The following is a 17,721-nucleotide window of genomic DNA, read 5'->3' on the forward strand; positions in this document are numbered from 1 at the left end:
TACCACTAAATAAAATTTTATGAGACTTTCACAGAATCTGCCATTGTGCACCTCCTATTTTATGTTCTGATCGGACAGATATTTGGGGTTTCCCATAGTAAAGCACGGACACTGCCATTCTTTCCATGACATTGGGCGTATACCCATCTTTTATCTGCAACTGCTCCTATACCACTGAATAAAATTTAATGGCACTTTCAAAGAATCTTTATTACATAGTGCCATTATGAACCTCCTATTTTATGTTCTGACCGGACAGATATTTGTGGATTACAATAGCAAAAAATGGACATTGCCATTCTTTCTATAATATATGGGTGCCCATCTCTTATCTGCAACTCCTCCTACATGGCCGTAGGAACCGGGGGGCACGGGGGCCATGCCCCCCCCCCCAATAATTTCGCCGATATATAGAATACTTTAGAAAACACATAGCTACTATATGCTTGTATCCCCTCAATAATAACATCTGATGACCCTTTTTTTTTTTTTGCTTATCAAGGGATTTTGGTAGTTGATAGTGCCCCCCCCCCCAACTAAAAAAGTGTGGTTGTGCCCCCTCAAAGTGAAATTGCTTCCTACGGGCCTGTCATATACCACTGAAAATTTAATGACACTTTCAAAGAATCTTCAATACGTAGTGCCATTGTGCACCTCCTATTTTATGGTCTGTTCTGATCGGACAGTTATTTGGGGTTTCCCATAGCAAAAAATGGACTTTATCATTATACTCATATGGAAGCGGGGGTATCATTTTGGGAGCTCTGTGCTCACAGTACCTCTAGTTTAAGTTTCTAATCAATGCATGAATCACGGGTCTCTTTTACATCTTTTTTTAAATGGAGATCGCGAGGAATCAGTGTGAACAGGTGCCAAAAGGCAAGAATTTGATTGTACCAAGGTACAGCTGTTTTAAAAATGCCTATGGATGCCTAAATGTGATCGATTTGAAGTCCAGGATGTAAAGTTTCAGAATTTTTTTAGCGTTATACAATGTATATGGTAACAGTAAACTGAATTCTAGTTAAAAACTTTGGAAACTTCACTAAAATTTCTTAAAATGATTTTTTTTAAATTCTAGTATGAAAAATTTAGGCAAACAAGGATTCATTCATTAAAATATTTGTGTATACATAAAATCTGGGATCCTCCTCAGACCAACATTAAAAGGAAAGAAAAGTACCCCAATTACATGTATGTAAATGCATCAAACATTTTGATTGTACACACAAGTAATCTGAAGCTGATGTCAAAAATATGCTTGAGTTTCTGATTGACAATATCTATGTGGTTTTTGGAGACCAGGTCTTCCAACAATCTGTTGGAATTCCCATGGGTACCAATTGCGCCCGTTATTAGCAGACCTATTTTTGTGTTCATATGAAGCAGAATTTATTCGAAATCTTATGCACGAGAAGAAGAAAACACCTTCAACTCGACAATTAGAAATATCGACGACGTATTATCAATTAACAACAGTTATTTCCATTCATATGTCGACATGATATATCCCAGTGAGCTTGAAATAAAAGATACCACAGAGCCTGACATATCTGTTTCATATTTGGATATTTTACTAGAAAAAGACGTTAATGGTAATCTAACAACAAAGCTTTATGATAAACGTGATGACTTTAACTTTTTAATCGTCAACTTCCCTTACTTATGCAGCAATATACCCTTATCGCCTGCATAGTGTATATCTCTCAGTTGATTTGATGTAAGAGCATGCTTTACGCATGAACAATTTCTAAAACGAGGTAAGTTATTGACAAACAATATGATGAAACAAGAATATCAACAGTCTCGTTTAAAGTCATTATTTCGTAAGTTCTATGGTCGATACATTGACCTTGTCAGCAAATACAGTCTATCACTAACTCACTACTCTGAGAGTACTCGAGCTGTGATGCGCCATTGCAATTTTTTTTTCAAAAATGTCGAAAAGAAATTCAAAAGTAGCGAAAATGATTTTTTTTTTTTTAGATATACCATACAAAAGTGTGTGTACTCCTGTCTAGCTCCTTTTCTTATTCAATGTATGCAGATTAGCTCCTTTGTTTAATTAATAGAAGCAGAGGTGTGAATTCAGGGTGTGAAAACTGAAAGGTACAAAACAATGTACAGGTAAGAAATCACGACTCGCTTGAACGCACACAGCTGATTAGGTGTATAGCATATACACTTGTCATGAGACATGAGATGTGAGAATGCGATTCCTTTCATCGCAAAAAATTATAAAAATTTTTTCCCTCCAGTGGGAGGACTTAGTCTAAGTCAAATGCTGACTGACGTTTTTCATACTAATTGTTAGGCCATTATTTACACACTGAATTGTCGACGGATTTTTCCGTTATTTCCCAATCATGACAAGGAGCACACAGCGAGTGTGACCGGTCGGCTGGGGATGCTCACTCCTCCATTGCACCTGATCCCACCTCTGATGTTTTAGAGGTCCGTGCTTGCTCTGTTCCTGATTTGTATTGTTTGAATGGACTTTTAAGCTTGAAAATTGTTCGTTATCGCCATACATTCCTTTGTCTGTTACTACAGTACTTTAATGTTCTAATGCTTTTAAACAAGGAGATACTCTAGGCAAAACTGTGGCTTATGACCATCTGATTCAAGGTCATTTGGGCAAGGCTACGGGGATTGGAAGTGTGAGTTCCCCGACTCTGCAATAAAGCATTGTTAGGTCAGACTTACTTGGCTAAAAGGAAGAATATAGACCTAAACAGATGATAGCCCTGACCCTTAAGCTAAGTCATTTAACAAAGGTTGAGGTCAAATATGTCAAAGCTGGATCATGCTTGGAGGCTCGGGTACATTTGCACAACCAGTCAACCACTTGTTCCTATTAATGTTTTATCAAGTTAATTGTTGATGCTTTATATTTGCAATTTCTGTTTTATTTTCTGTTTGGGGATTTGGATTGCTACCTTGAATGTAGTGGCTAGGCGGTAGTATTCTCCAGATGGGAGCATTTTTAATTAGCTTAGTTCGAAACATTTTTGCTCATCAAATGTTCAGTGACTATACAGGTCCAAATTATTTATGAGTTACTAATTAATTGCATGATTCTATGCCATCTTTGACTTTGCATCAATGAATGCTGCATTAATTTAGTTGCTCTTCTAATAAAGCTATAAATTCGTGCACAGTTGGCATTATATTTATATACACAACAAAATAAAAAAAATTTGACTTTTACTCAGTTCATACATGCACGTATAACCTACCTAAACATTCTGCAGTAACACAACACTCGGCTATTTTCATATCAATTTATATATATATATATATATATATATATATATATATATATATATATATATATATATATATATATATATATATATATATATATATACACATACATACATACAATGTTTTGGTCATATCTGACTTACCTGGTATTTTTACAGGAATAAGGTTCACGCGAAAGGGCAGGTTCTGTTCGGCAGCGAGACCCCGGCTTTTTGAAACTGTCGATGAAACAGAGTTGTAGGGTGAAATCCTTACATCCCCTCGTCGCCATTTGGGAAAGACGACGATCCACAGACCTTACTGTATCCATTATCATGCAACTGACGAAATGTTACACCAAGTTCACTCGATGTATTGGTACGCTGCATATACAACTGAATTGCATCGCCCAAAACGGATATGTTTTTAATTTTCGTGTGCATTATCGGCATTTAAATCTAGGCAGTTATTTGTTTTTTATTCATCAATTGTTTATTGTTTTAAGAAAATGCCTTTTTAAACAGGTAACACCGCACGGCATCAGTTCAGTGGTTATTATTTTAGGTGAACCATTCTGTCACCCATTAAGAGATCTGAACTGAATTCCGGGCGGGGTAGTGCTGGGTATTTATTTGTCAATAAACCACACGTTCGTTTTAATGCATTATTACCAGTGTCGATGAACTGATGAATTGAACGCGATGATCTGAGGATAAGACCCGTACTACATGTATTTAAAATAAGGCCCAAAATGGTTTAATTTTCATAACTAACGCTATAGAATGTTATAATGGTTAATATTGTGCACCTTGCACAATTCTAGTTAACATGTTAATTCTACTGTCAGTGTTCTATGGGACAGTACCGTCAACAAGACTCTCACACTGTTTGATAAATCTGAAAAGAAAATTTAAAAATCAAATAATTCTAGTTAATGAAATACATTTTAACTACCATTTCTATGCTATTTTACAAAGTAGAGGATAGCCCTGGGGCTTCCTCAACAGACTTAACCGACCTCAATATTTTGTTGCTGTAAATGTATTCGTAGGAATCAGAATCAGGCCTGTAATCTCAATTAGTGAACCAGGCCAACCTCAAATAAGCAGCAGAAGAAACGCATAATATAAATTTCCACAGATTTTGTATGCAATTCTTTATACATGTATATGATCAACCCAGGTCCCTCACCTCCCTGAGACTCTGCGTTCTTTGACTTCTTTATAGTCAGATAAAATTATAAAATATACCAGGTCTTATTTCAAGCAAGTTGGGATATTAACTAGCTTGTTAAATCAAAATTGTAATTTTTTTCCCACTTGACAATACACTAGGAACTTCTAGAAAAATATGTTGTTAGACAAAACAAGCCTTCCTCTAGAGAGAAAAAAAGTGAACATTTAAACTTAGTTTCTGAAAGCATCATAATTTGTAAGCGTTTCGTTTTAAAATGTTTACCAATTTTCAATAACATGTCTCAAAGTAAAAGATTTCAATTACTGGGTAGTAGATCATGGCTGTATTAAGGCTGTCATATAATTAACTTTCATCATTAACGCCGAACGACAGCGTGTCCAACTTTAATTACACACCTTAAACAGTTAAAAGTCTACTTTAAATAATTATGACAAAATTCATTTATGTTTTAAAAGTGCAAACAATGCAATATTGGAATTAAGGTGTATGTCTCAATCACTTCAAAAAGAGGCTCATTGACCTTGATGGTCACATGAATGTCAAAACTTCCATACTCTCAATTGATAAAGGTCATACTCTCTATGACAAATATGTATAATATATAATTTACTGACGTCAAGCTTAAAGATTAGGGTCAACACCAATAGTGTTATTTCAAACATCATAATCATTTACCTATGTATGAATATAAAACTTTGAACAGGTCAGCCACAACAGAGCTGAACCCAACAGGCTGAACAGCTCAACAAAATCTTTGATGGATGGACAGACATCGGCACAAGTCCAAAGACTAGATTTTATCTCACAACCTTACAAATAAAAGGGAACAAAAAATACATCTAGATCGACCTCCAGTTTCACAAGTGGTTCCATGATATATCACTCTCAGTCTGTCTACCTTATATTTTTTCTGTGAAGTTTACAATGCAGTCTGAATTTGCCAGCTAATATTTCAAACTTTTAGCATAAAATAAAAAAGATTTACATGAGGAAATTTTTTATTTCTTGAATACAAAATTGGAACACAAGGCTCTGAATATAGTTCAAAAGAAACCACCTCCAACTATAAAGCAAGAATTTACCAAGAGGAATAACTCTTATATAACAATTAACAATTCATCTGAAATACATGTATTAGATAAACATATTGCAGAAAGCAACCGTTATAACAAAGTATACAGAATTATATGTACATGTATAATCAAAAAATTGCACTATGCCAAAATATTCAATCAAAATATACATTCTCTTTATATTATGTGCATATATTAACATATGGAACAATGCCATTTATAGCAACCGAATCAAGTCATAATGATGTACTTGTACATGGCACATGAATTATGATAAAAATATACAAGTTTTTGATAAAAATTCATAATAATAAAGTAGAAAAAATATAGTTACCATTATAGAATTCAAATTAAAAATACACCTTGGCTAATGTTTCTATGTTTGATATTGATTTCTTTCAAAGGACAAACTCAAATTTTGATGATGATGTAGCAGATGGCTTAATTTTACATGACTCTACCCAGAAGGGTAAACAAACAAATAAAAACAATACTCATGATAATTTCTTCTTTGCTGCACAAATCCTTAATTCTGACATCTTTATCCTTAGCTGATTTCATTAGCTGCCAAAGTGGAATGATAAGGTGGAGAGAATCTGGAATCATCAGCCCAATGTCACGAGCATTCTGAAAACTAGTTCCCTTCCCCTGAATAACATGACTGACAAACTGATCCACTCCACTCACTAATATGTGCATCAAATTAATGCTAACGATGGCCAGCACCTTCCATGACACGACCTCATTCCTTCTATCACAGAGGTTCAACACAATACAGGTGGCAATGATTTCAGTCACCGTGAACATGAAGTGATGTTTGAAATAGTTATAGAAGTCTTCATTGTAATAGCTGAAGTAAGACCACCAGGAATAGTAGTGAGGGTACAAATTAATCAGGTACAGGGCAAACATGCTGCCCCTTAAACCACGACGCCGCACAAGGGGGATGAGATATTTAATACTTTCATACGCCAACAGGATAAACACCACCGTAAATATCCAAATACGAGAGGTTTGCCAGGTAGCATTGAAATATACATGCTTATAAGTAGTTTCTCCTGGGTTTTCATATGAACCTATAGGAGAAAAAAATACATGTATGCATTTAATATTGTTCGAAGTTTGGATTGTTCATCTAAAGCTGTGACATTTTTGAGAGTTTATAATTATACGAGGTCCCTACCTCTAAAGATGGTATCAAAACAGGTGTTTCTACAGGTCCTTCTGTCAATGTAGCCTTTCTGTGGAACCCAGATCTGAGCATAAAATACCCCTGGAAAATTAAATTGCTCTTGTTCAGTTTTTGCTATCAATGACCTCATTACATTTTGATAAGAACATATTTGTACATATCAGCAATCTACTACAAAAAAATATCAGCAATCTACTACCAAAAAAATTAACATTCATGTACTAATACTATTTTACATATTTATGGTATATCATACCATATTCATTCCATTAAAACTTGGAAGAGGAATACATGTAGTTGACACGTTTTTGATTTATGTAAATATTCTTCAAATGCAATATATTGTAAATAAATGTATAGGTGAAATTACAAGCCAATGACAAATCTCATTCTTGAATATTTCTAACCTATGTGGAGAATGGGTAGAAGAGAGATGAGGAATGCAGCAACAACGAAGGAGATAACTTTAAGTTTGTAATTTGTCACGGAAGGAGCACTGGTGTTATGGAGTGTGGTCAGACGAGACTCCAGAAATGTCTGTACAAAGTTATCTTTCACCATGGCCAGTCTGGAGTATGTAAATCAGTAATATCTGATCATGAACTGCAAAGACAATTCAGAACTCAATTAGCATTTTCTGTTAAATAATTTCTAACATCACACATAGCATTACCAGTACATTCTAAATCATCAAAAAACATAAACAGTCAATACTTTGAATTTTATCTTTTACTTTCTGACAATCATATATTTTTGTACATTTACATTAGCTATTTAGAATTAATATTTTTTTTAATAAAGTGTGCACTAATTCATTTTAAACTAATACAGTGTACTCATCATTTTCAAGACTCAAATGCATTAATTTATGATTGTGCTTATCAGTTAAAGATGATTATGCTAAAAATTTGAGTGTCATTCATGTACATTTACAATATTTTAAATTGGGAAATTTACTTTAATTCACTTTATTGTTTGGAATTATTTGATTTATACTTTTTTTTAAATAATCTAATTGGTGAACATATTTTCAAACTTATATCAAAATATATAGATAAATGGGTTTGCTAAAAACAAGCTGGCACTTACAGAGTTCATGATTTATTTTATAGCCTGAAGAAAGCATAGTACATCTTGTGAAAGCCTTAAGGATTATTTCACATTATGAAAACAATATAGATAAAATGTTAATATATGAAATATTAGATTGAAATAATATAAGAGAAACCCTGTTTTTCTGTTTCTTTAGGGAAAAAAAACATGATAATGTAGAAATGATCTATTGTCTGATTTTTCTTGAAAGATTATCACATGCATATTTACACATAATTTATGTTAGTACATGTATTTAAATCACAGATCCATTTATATCAAATAATGTATATATAAGAATGCACAGATTAAAATGATCACCAGTCAACTGAACTTTTTTAATTAACTGTATTTTTATGGCAAAGTTTCATAACCTGAGATTCTAATGTTTTCATACATGCAAATAATAAATGAATGATGTAATCTTTCAACAGAGTCCCCTATGGTAAATAAAATGATCATTCTGCATAATACATTGTATTATATTTGGTAACTTCATCTGCCTGTCTGAAAAATGTCCATATTGGGAAGTTAACCTGTGCCTTACTATGCTGACATTTTAAAATATTTAAAACAAGGACAATGTTCATATTGATTGGCAATGTAATAAATTACCCACTGACATATGGCTTAAAATCCATTTTAAGCAGGTCCAGGACCCTGTTTCAATTGAAAATTGACTGTTCTTTCCCCAAAATTAAGGTAAATATTCCCATTTGACAAGCAGACTATATTTTCCAGTGCTTTTCCTTTTAAATGAAATTATAGACAGCACAGCCAGATTTGGATGGTGCATACAAATAGTAAATTAAATGCTCTTTCTTTAATTTATGCACTTTTTAAACTTTATTTATGGAAATTCAGCTAACATATTTGACATCATATGACCTCACAGATGTTCCAAATGTCTCGTGCTGTTTGAAGAGGCTGATCTCAGTTAAAATGAAATATGGAGATAATGAACAGTAAAAGTGAATATCCAGAATACACAACTGCACTCGCCCCAACGGCCGTTCCGTCAACATATTATTCTACAGTTAAAGTTTTTTTTTTTTTTTAAAAAAACAACAAAAACATAATATAATACAAATTAATACAAATATTTATTGGCGCAAACACTATTACAATAATTGCCAAAGGCACAACACATTATAAGAATATAAAACTGTATAAGTAATCAATATTTCCAATCCCAATTTTGCCACATATTTCAATTTAGAATTCCCAACTGAAAGGGTACAGAAACCTTACCAAAATGGGTCAATTAAGCCCTGTTTAACGTTGTAGAAGAGCATTATTTACCTGTTTACAACTTGAATTTAGGACTGTAGGAATAAGAGTAACTACATATTTGCCTTCAAGAATAAGAAATGTACATGTCTGCAGTTCAATTTTTCTGTGTAAAAGAGCAAATTTCCTTACCTGTATCTCTCTGTCTCCAACGTCGCGATTTCTGCGTTAAATGATTAACAACCCTAATAATTAGCTAATTCTCCTTCAAAAATCATGTCGCACAACCAGGTGCTCGTGGTCAAATTCAAGCCATATTGTCAAAGGTTGCAAACTCGACTTTTCAAACACTCAAAGGACTAAGAAGAAGCACATAATATGTGAATTGCTTTGCATCACATTCCGGAAAGAAGTTCGTAACTCACATTGTGAATTTATCAACTAATGTTAGACAGAAACAACACTGACTTCCTTCATTTTTCATTGAAAATGACAGTTTAAAGTATCTTTTTCGTTGAGTTTACCTAAAAATTATCTCTCGATACACTTAATTTCACCAAGTTATATTTGTAAAGGATCATTGAAAGAACTTGTTTCTCAAATTTGAGAAATCTGAAGGCACCTTTCATTTACTAGATCTTGACCTTAAGGATATCCGATCCTCAGCCAGGAAAAATAACTCTTAAATTTATCATTTTATTTAAAAAGTCTCAGAATGAGGCTTAGAGACCTTTTCGTGCAATAATTTTAATTTTAATATCAATATGACTCAAGGTTCTCTGAAATCTTACAAACGGTCTTTTAAAAAGTTGACATTTGTACCCCATAAAAGAAAAAAAATTAATTAATTTTTAGAGAAATCGAATTTCGTTTAATCTAGCATTAGATACTAATGCTTATTAGCATGATGAAATTAGACATGATCTGTGATGTCTAGCAATGATAATACAAGCATTTTACACTATATGTATCATATAACAACTGAAGTAAACTGAAGAACTAAAATACTGTATAAGCATAAAAAAGATGCAATTTCCTCCAAATGCCTGGATACCTATATTTTTTTTTATCCTAAAATATATTTGTTGATCAATTTTCATTTAGAAAATGCATAGTTGGTGTTTTTATTCGCATTTCCTGAAAATATATTTGAGATTTGATAATTTTCCCTATATAATATGATTAACTATAATGAGGAACTTTGAAGAAATTCCATGGGTAAATTTACGTTACTATGTGAAATCAGAGACATTTTTGTAAGCATTTTCAATTACTTAAAAGCTGATTTTCAGAACCTGAGGATCGGACTACCTTAAATGCTAAATACCGTAACATATTTATACAACAAATTCACCATATAAACAAGTTTGGAAAAGGGAAATATTAATTAATTTTCTATGGTGGTGTGTTAGCAATTTTTTTTCTAGTGTATAACCCTCAAAAAAGTTATTTTGAAAATTGTGATTTTATTATGTAGATATGTTACAAGTAATTCTACCTGAATGGTATAAAAGGACAATCTTTTTACATGGCTACTGGAAGAAATAATCAAGAAGGAACAAGTAACAAGAAATGATATGAGGTCTATAAACAAAAATATAAAAATAACAATAAAATAGATACAGGGCTATATATAGATGACATTTATTTGTGGTGATCTCTTTCAGACATGATGATAATGAAGTTACATGTAATTCCTTGTTTACTTATTGAACTCTTTATTACGTCATATATCAGATTATTTATGTTTGTGTAATACCTCAACAGAGTTAACTGTTAGATTCATCGTTGATAATTAAAAAAAAAGGTCAATATTGAAACCCTTTAAATATAGTTTTAAAAGAATCAAAGAGATTTTTAATAATAATATAAAGCAGTTCTTTGAGGTAAACTTTAAACATCATAAGACATGGTATGTAGAGAGGAAACATTTCTGGAAGTTTTGGGCCGAGGTATAAAGACATCCTTAGATTAGACAAATAAAGAGGTTAATTAGACAATCCCTCACTATCTGGCTTTGTTGTGGTTCTGTGCACCAAAAAAAAAATTAATTCTGTCAGCATCTGATAATCTTTACAGGCCAGTGAGGATTAAAACAATTCAAGCCCCAATCAAGGTCCTTCTCCAAGTGTTCGGATCAGATAAAGTGGCATTAAAGACCACTGTATTGTCTTCTGATACAGAACCGTCATAAAACTACAGAAAACCCGTGTATAACTGTGTCAAACAGTGTCACACGTACGGAATCTCAATGTAAAGAATTAGAATATACTTTGTTGTGGATAAGAATATACTTCAGTATCATGGATAAGAATATACACCACTGTTATGGAAGATAAGAAGATGTCATAAACAGAATATGGGGTCCAGTAATTCGAAATCACCAAACTCGACTAGAACAGTTCACGAAGATGTGAGTATTTATCCTCTTTTCTTTTTTTTTTAATTATTATTATTTCGAAACATTTTCTTTGATAAGCGCGTTTAGTTTTAACACTATCAAAAAATGTTAAATTGTTAAAAATTAAATTGTCAAAAATTGTTGTCACAAAACCTTAGCTTATACTCAATTTATTTAACACCAAGTTTGACAATATATACAGTATCTTTAATCTAAATGATAGGTCTTAATTCATTTTTGTTTTCTCCACACACATCAAGTCATGGCTGCTTTTAGATATTGATGATCATTTGATTGTTGAAAAGAACTGGTCGAATTTTGATATTGGAAGAAAAGAGCAATTTTAGTAAATGCGACAAAACTTTAATGTTTAGAGTTGCTAAGATATTAATGATCATAATGAAGTGTATAATATTATCTGTTTAACACCCCAAAATATAGAATAAATTTAAGATATAAAAATCACCACCACTTCTTCCGAAATTATAAAAGTTTCTTATAATTTTTTTTTTATTTTTGAACTTAATAGTTGTAGAGGGAATAACATTTACAGGTGCTTGATTGAAATTGAAATTTGGGATATTTTTTTTTTAAAATTGTAAACAAATGTAAAGATCAAACTGATTATTTCAATGCCCTAGGGATTGATTGGAAAATTCACGAATATCATTGAAAAAGTTTCTAAAACATATGGGCTTTCTCTATTTTGTTTCCTCATTGAATACGGTTACTTTATTTTGAATAACTTCATTATTATTTAGCAAATAAGAATTAAAAATAAAATGTCGCATAATTTCAAAAATCTTAGATTTATACGTATACTAGTATCTTAAAATGCATATAAATTATTTTCCATATATATATTCAATTTCCTCAGAAATTCAGAAGTTCTAGCCAAAGAAATTAATATACACGGTTTGCCATTGCTGATAAATCTACATGTTTTAACTTTTCCAATTAAAATCATGAATGTATGTAAAATTAACTATAAGAATAATAAAATATAACAGAATAAGATTTTCCTGATTACTAGTACTACACATAAAGAACTGTGCAGTCTGGATTTGCTCCGTTATTCTTCTATGTTAAACCACTTTATTTATGTTAATCTTAGGTACATAATTCATATACACCCGAGCCGGAACCAGATATCAACATTAAAACAGATGGTGAAGATGTCTATGATGAGCCACAGCATGATTTTTTCCGCTCACAAACCAATTCAGAGTTCTATAACGTTCCTCCACCAATCACCATTCTTAAAGACGACGAAACGTCTTTTGAAACAGATCAGCACAAAGGGAAAGAAAGCGAAATTCATCTCATTACCACAGTGACAGAGGAAACTCCTGAAGTTGACGAACCGCAGGAGAATGGCATCGAGGAAGACATTATCACTGAACAAGAACCAGCGGACGAAGAAGTAATCCTGGAACAAGAACCCGAAGAGGAGGAAGTTATCTTCGAGCAAGAACCCACAGAAGTTGAGGAAGAAAACGTGGAGGACGAAATGGGACAAAACGATATCGTTGAGGAGTATAATGAAAGTCCAAATCCATACGAAGAACAGGAAGAATTTACTGAGAATATGCAATCACAAGAAGACATTCAGGGAATACCTGATGAAAACCAAGAGGAACCACACACAGAAGAGAACACAGAGGATCAAGGACCAAAGGTTGAAGAGGTGACAGAACAACCACAAGAGGTGGAAGATGAACAGCAAGCAGAGGAGAAGGAAGAGGAAGAAGAAACAGAACATCTGACGGAGAAATGGAAACCAAAGACTGCTTTAGAGGCTGTGTATGACAAACCGGGATTCGAAGACGAAGAATCGTTCCCTCTTACGCAACCTCCAAAAGTTGAAACGGTAGCTTACGTTGAGGAGGGTGATGACGATGAAGACGAGAAATTTGACATGACACTTTCTGCTGAAATGTCTGAATTCTTCGCCAAACCCTACGAAACCATGACATTTGATTTCAATCTAGCGACTGGACATTTAAAACCCATAAGAGAGTTTGTGACCAAGTGGGGGTTTTATAAAGCTGTCCCAACCCCCGATGTTCTAAAAAGAGCACAAAAGGCCGTCAGACACTTCAATATCCCAGCACCAAAGACTGAACGTGGGTATCCTCTCCCATTTCCACTGTTCTTTATGAAACCTCCGGATCTGGCACCCTTTCAAATGATCGAAAGTACTTTGAAATTGAAGGTGATACTTTATGGTTTGTTCACTAAGCTATAGACATTAAGTAATTATTCATACTTTTGTTTTGATTCAAATAAAACTTTTTTAAAAAAAAGTACATCTAATTAATTTACCTCTATTCAACAGGAATCAAAGAGTTTCGGAGCTGTAATGAAATTAATAAAGAATATGAAAAATGTGGTGCATGATGATGAAGTAAAAGTTCGAATAATCATGAAGTGGATGTCACAACATTCTCATAAAATTCCACCGCTGGGTAAGAGTGGAAAGTCCGATTTTGCAGGAAATGCCCAAGTTCACCTCTTCTACAAATTTTGCAAGTATGTAATATATTTTAAACTGAAAGGACTGATTTAATTCCTCATTTACTTCATTTGAAAGGGTATCTAACGTAATGTAATTTTATTTCCTTTCGTTATTTATCCTTCCAGAATGTTAAACATTGAATGTGCTGTCATTGAGGGTAGACGAAAGCTTTATCAAAGAGAGCCTAGTTCAAAACCAGGAAAACGAGCAGTCAGGGCCGTTTGGTGTGCTGTACTTGTAAACGGTCACTGGCAATTTGTAGACCCCAGTCTACCAGGATTGAAGGAAATGAAGAAAATGAATGATGAAAAGACTGAACCAGAATCTGAGAAATCTTGGCTGAGAACAATGCGGACAAAGATTGGTGAGTACTATAGCCTCCCAGATCCGACATTCTTCGTATATACACATCTACCAGACGTAGAATACTGGCAGTTACTGTGCAGACCTGTCCTGGAAACAGAATGGTACAACATGGTCTGTGTGTCTCCATTCTTCTTTCATTATGGATTCGACCTTCAGTCAAAGGTGACATACAACGTAAAGTGCAATGGCAATTATCTTATTTTAACCTTCACGTACCCCTCGGACAAAATGTTTATTTTCACTACCTCAATTGTTCCCAACCCTCCAAAGAATCCACCATACGTTTGTATTGAATCTGACTTTGATGGAAAATCTCTTTCAATCGAGGTGTTTGTGAGACAGAAGGGAACGTACTTTCTCCACATATACTTCAAAGATTTAGGTAGTGAATGTCGAGACTTCTTGTATTTGTGTACCTACTGTCTAGAAATTACCAAACCCAATGTGGATGCATTCGATGCTTTTTTTGTAAATGCACGTCAGCACTGGGGACCTGCAGATGACACTCTCGATGCTGGACTCATTCCTGTTACGCATGTCACAAGCGAAATCGAATGCGGTAAAGAGTTTCTGGATATTGTGTTCGATTTACAAAATGATTTAAATCTCCACTGTTCTTTAATAGACAAAGATGGTCGTGATCTTTCCCGCCATATTGCTTTCTGGGTTTATGGGAAAAAGTTCAATATCAAGGTCACATGTCCAGGATTCCAAAAATGTGCTTTGGAAATCTTCACAAAAAACGAAGACGATCGTTCATTGAGAACAATCTGTAACTATCGTGTACAATTCATCGGTAACAATAGAGAAGCTAAACCGATAATGGGATTTCCACCAAGCATGACGAAACTTGGTGTTACTGAGGCGGGTGAGCTTCTTAATTGCATGCCACTTTTCCCAAACCCTTGCGTTAGTACAATGTCTGAAGAAACTACCCTCCAGTTTACCATAGATCCGTCTGAATCAATCATTTTCCCGTCACTGAAGTATGTTTCTGATAAACTGTATAATACAGATTCTTATATGGCTTGGTTTCTAGATGATGACGGAAAATTATCAGTATCTATCAACCCTCTTAGGGATGGATTATATCTCTTGTCAGTCCAAACGAAATATAGTATAGATGTAGTGGAGAATACTATGCTTTATTTCGGGCTCATTAATGTGGAAATTCCTTCAAGTCAGTGGGCACCTTACCCAGAAAGGTCTGTAGATGTTCAGAGACAAATTAAGATACTGGAACCCAAAACTGGGTATCTCCGTGCAAAGGAGGAATACAACTTTTCATATCAGATCAAAGATGAGGCCCAAGATGTTGCTATGGTAACCAGCAATGGTTGGTGCCATCTTGAAAAGAAAGATCCGAATATATGGGAGGGTACCGCACTAACCGGACCAAAGGGGACAGATGTCACGTTGAATGTGAGGTTTGAAGTTGGATCACAAAAGTTCACTAAACTCTTGACATACAAGGTTTGTTTGATTTTCTATCAGTCTTCAAAATCATTCTGAATGTTTTTGGATATTTCGAATTGAAAAAAAAAGTTTTTATAGAAGAAGAATTAAAATAATTTCTTCATCACTCATTTTTAGGCAATTGATAAAAAAGAATACGAGGCTAGAACCAAACGACAAGAGCAGATAAGAACACAGAAGATGATGGCGTTCGCCCAAGACGATGAAAAAGTCAAACCTCCAGAAAAATTGTCTCTTATGGCGGAGAGACATAGAAAAGATGCAAAGTCAAACAACAAAAAGGGTAAACAAGGGAAAAAAGGCAATACATCACGAGACAAGAAAGCAATTGGCACAGAATCCCAAAAAGAAAATGCCATTAAAGGAAAGACTACGAATACACCTAGATCGAATCTAACAAGAGAATCACAAGGTTCTATTTCAGAGGAACCTGCAGACAAGAAAGCAATTGGTACAGAATCCCAAAAAGAAAATGCCATTAAAAGAAAGACTACGAATACACCTAGATCGAATCTAACAAGAGAATCATTAGGTTCTATTTCAGAGGAATCAGCAGCAAGAGAATCAGTTAGAAAACGGGAAACTTTAAATAAAAAAGACGATTCTGAAACACCACAAACCAGTCAAGATACCCAGAAGGAGATTAAAAAGGACCCACGACCCTACGATAACCAAAGACAGGAAAGTAATTCTGAATCTGGTGCGAAGGCGCATACGACACGAAGAGCGTTGAAAACAAATGTAAAGGAATCTGTTAAAGAGGATGTAAAGGAATCTGTTAAAGAGGATGTATCAGAGAGGAAAGATAGAGTACGGAAAACCTCGAACAAGATCACAAAACATAGATTCAGAAAATTTTCTGCCGATTCTAAATCTTCTGGTTCAGATGGGAGCAATCGGTCAATAACGAGTGAGAAACAGAAACAAACTTGCAACGATAAGCAAAGACAGGAAAGTAATTCTGAATCTGGTGCAAAGACGGATACGACACGAAGAGCGTTGAAAACAAACTCAAAGGAATCTGTTAAAGAGGATGTATCAGAGAGGAAAGATAGAGTACGGAAAACCTCGAACCAGATCACAAAATATAAATTCAGAAAATTTTCTGCAGATTCTAAATCTTCCGGTTCAGATGGGAGTAATAGGTCAACAACAAGTGAGAAACAGAAACAAACTCACAAACCTCCGAGTTCTAACGCCAAAGTATTGAGTAAAAAAATGGATATGGCCACCAGGGCCATTAAAGACTCTGTGGATAATGAGATAAAAGACAAAGAGCCATCTGTTGACGCTGAAACAGAAGAGAAAGCAATATCCGAAACCGGTAACTCACAAGACGATTTACAACTCGTTGCTATCAGCGAACCCGAAACTCTGAGTCCAGCAACGATTGCAAGACTAAAAGCCAAGAAACGAGGAATATCTAAACAAAATGGGAGGAAAATAGCAATATCCGGCCCCGCTGGTACAGTGGCCTCCCCTCGGATTTATGTCTCCTGAGGTCCATATGTGAAAGGTTTTTAAAATTTATATTGTACTCACAAAAATATTTCTAAGGATAAATGGGAATTCCACATCGAAATATTACTGGAGAATTCCCTCTTTTTAACAATTATGATAATCAGCTCTTGCCATAAAATGTGAAGAACAACAAAATATTTCACAAAATAAGATTTTATTTATATGATGAGGTGAGCTACCAGACAGATTTTGTAGCCTGTTTTCCTGAATGACAATTTTGTTTTGTCAACTTGGATATCATTGTAATCAAATTATAAAACATGTCATCTAAAAATTGTTACTGTTCTGTACTTTATGACATTGTTTGTTAGCCTTGTTAGGGGTGTTTAAAAATGTTAATACGTAAGTAATGAAATGATATTGAATGTTTACGAATTTTTAAATTGTATTGTAGAAAAGTGTAATGAAT

At 34.0% G+C, this 17,721-nt stretch overlaps 2 protein-coding genes across 2 annotated transcripts; one reads left to right on the forward strand and one right to left on the reverse strand.

The window, feature by feature from the left end:
* Positions 1-5,423: 5,423 nt before the first annotated feature.
* Positions 5,424-9,314, reverse strand: LOC133173988 (uncharacterized). Its single transcript, XM_061309050.1, has 4 exons — positions 9,223-9,314; positions 7,116-7,311; positions 6,700-6,789; positions 5,424-6,592 (listed from the first exon to the last, which is right to left on the reverse strand). Exons 2-4 carry the CDS (start codon positions 7,267-7,269, stop codon positions 5,964-5,966), a joined length of 873 nt encoding a protein of 290 aa, XP_061165034.1. The 5' UTR covers positions 7,270-7,311; positions 9,223-9,314; the 3' UTR covers positions 5,424-5,963.
* A 2,075-nt stretch (positions 9,315-11,389) lies between these two features.
* LOC133173541 (uncharacterized) lies at positions 11,390-17,291 on the forward strand. Its single transcript, XM_061308524.1, has 5 exons — positions 11,390-11,443; positions 12,546-13,646; positions 13,770-13,963; positions 14,075-15,788; positions 15,909-17,291. The coding sequence occupies exons 1-5, from the start codon at positions 11,390-11,392 to the stop codon at positions 17,289-17,291; spliced, it is 4,446 nt and encodes a 1,481-aa protein (XP_061164508.1).
* Positions 17,292-17,721: the final 430 nt, after the last annotated feature.

Source organism: Saccostrea echinata, unplaced genomic scaffold, assembly GCF_033153115.1.
Source record: "Saccostrea echinata isolate AGI-Se365-2 ecotype Australia unplaced genomic scaffold, CSIRO_AGI_Sech_v1 ptg000056l, whole genome shotgun sequence".
Taxonomy (NCBI): Eukaryota; Metazoa; Mollusca; class Bivalvia; order Ostreida; family Ostreidae; genus Saccostrea; species Saccostrea echinata.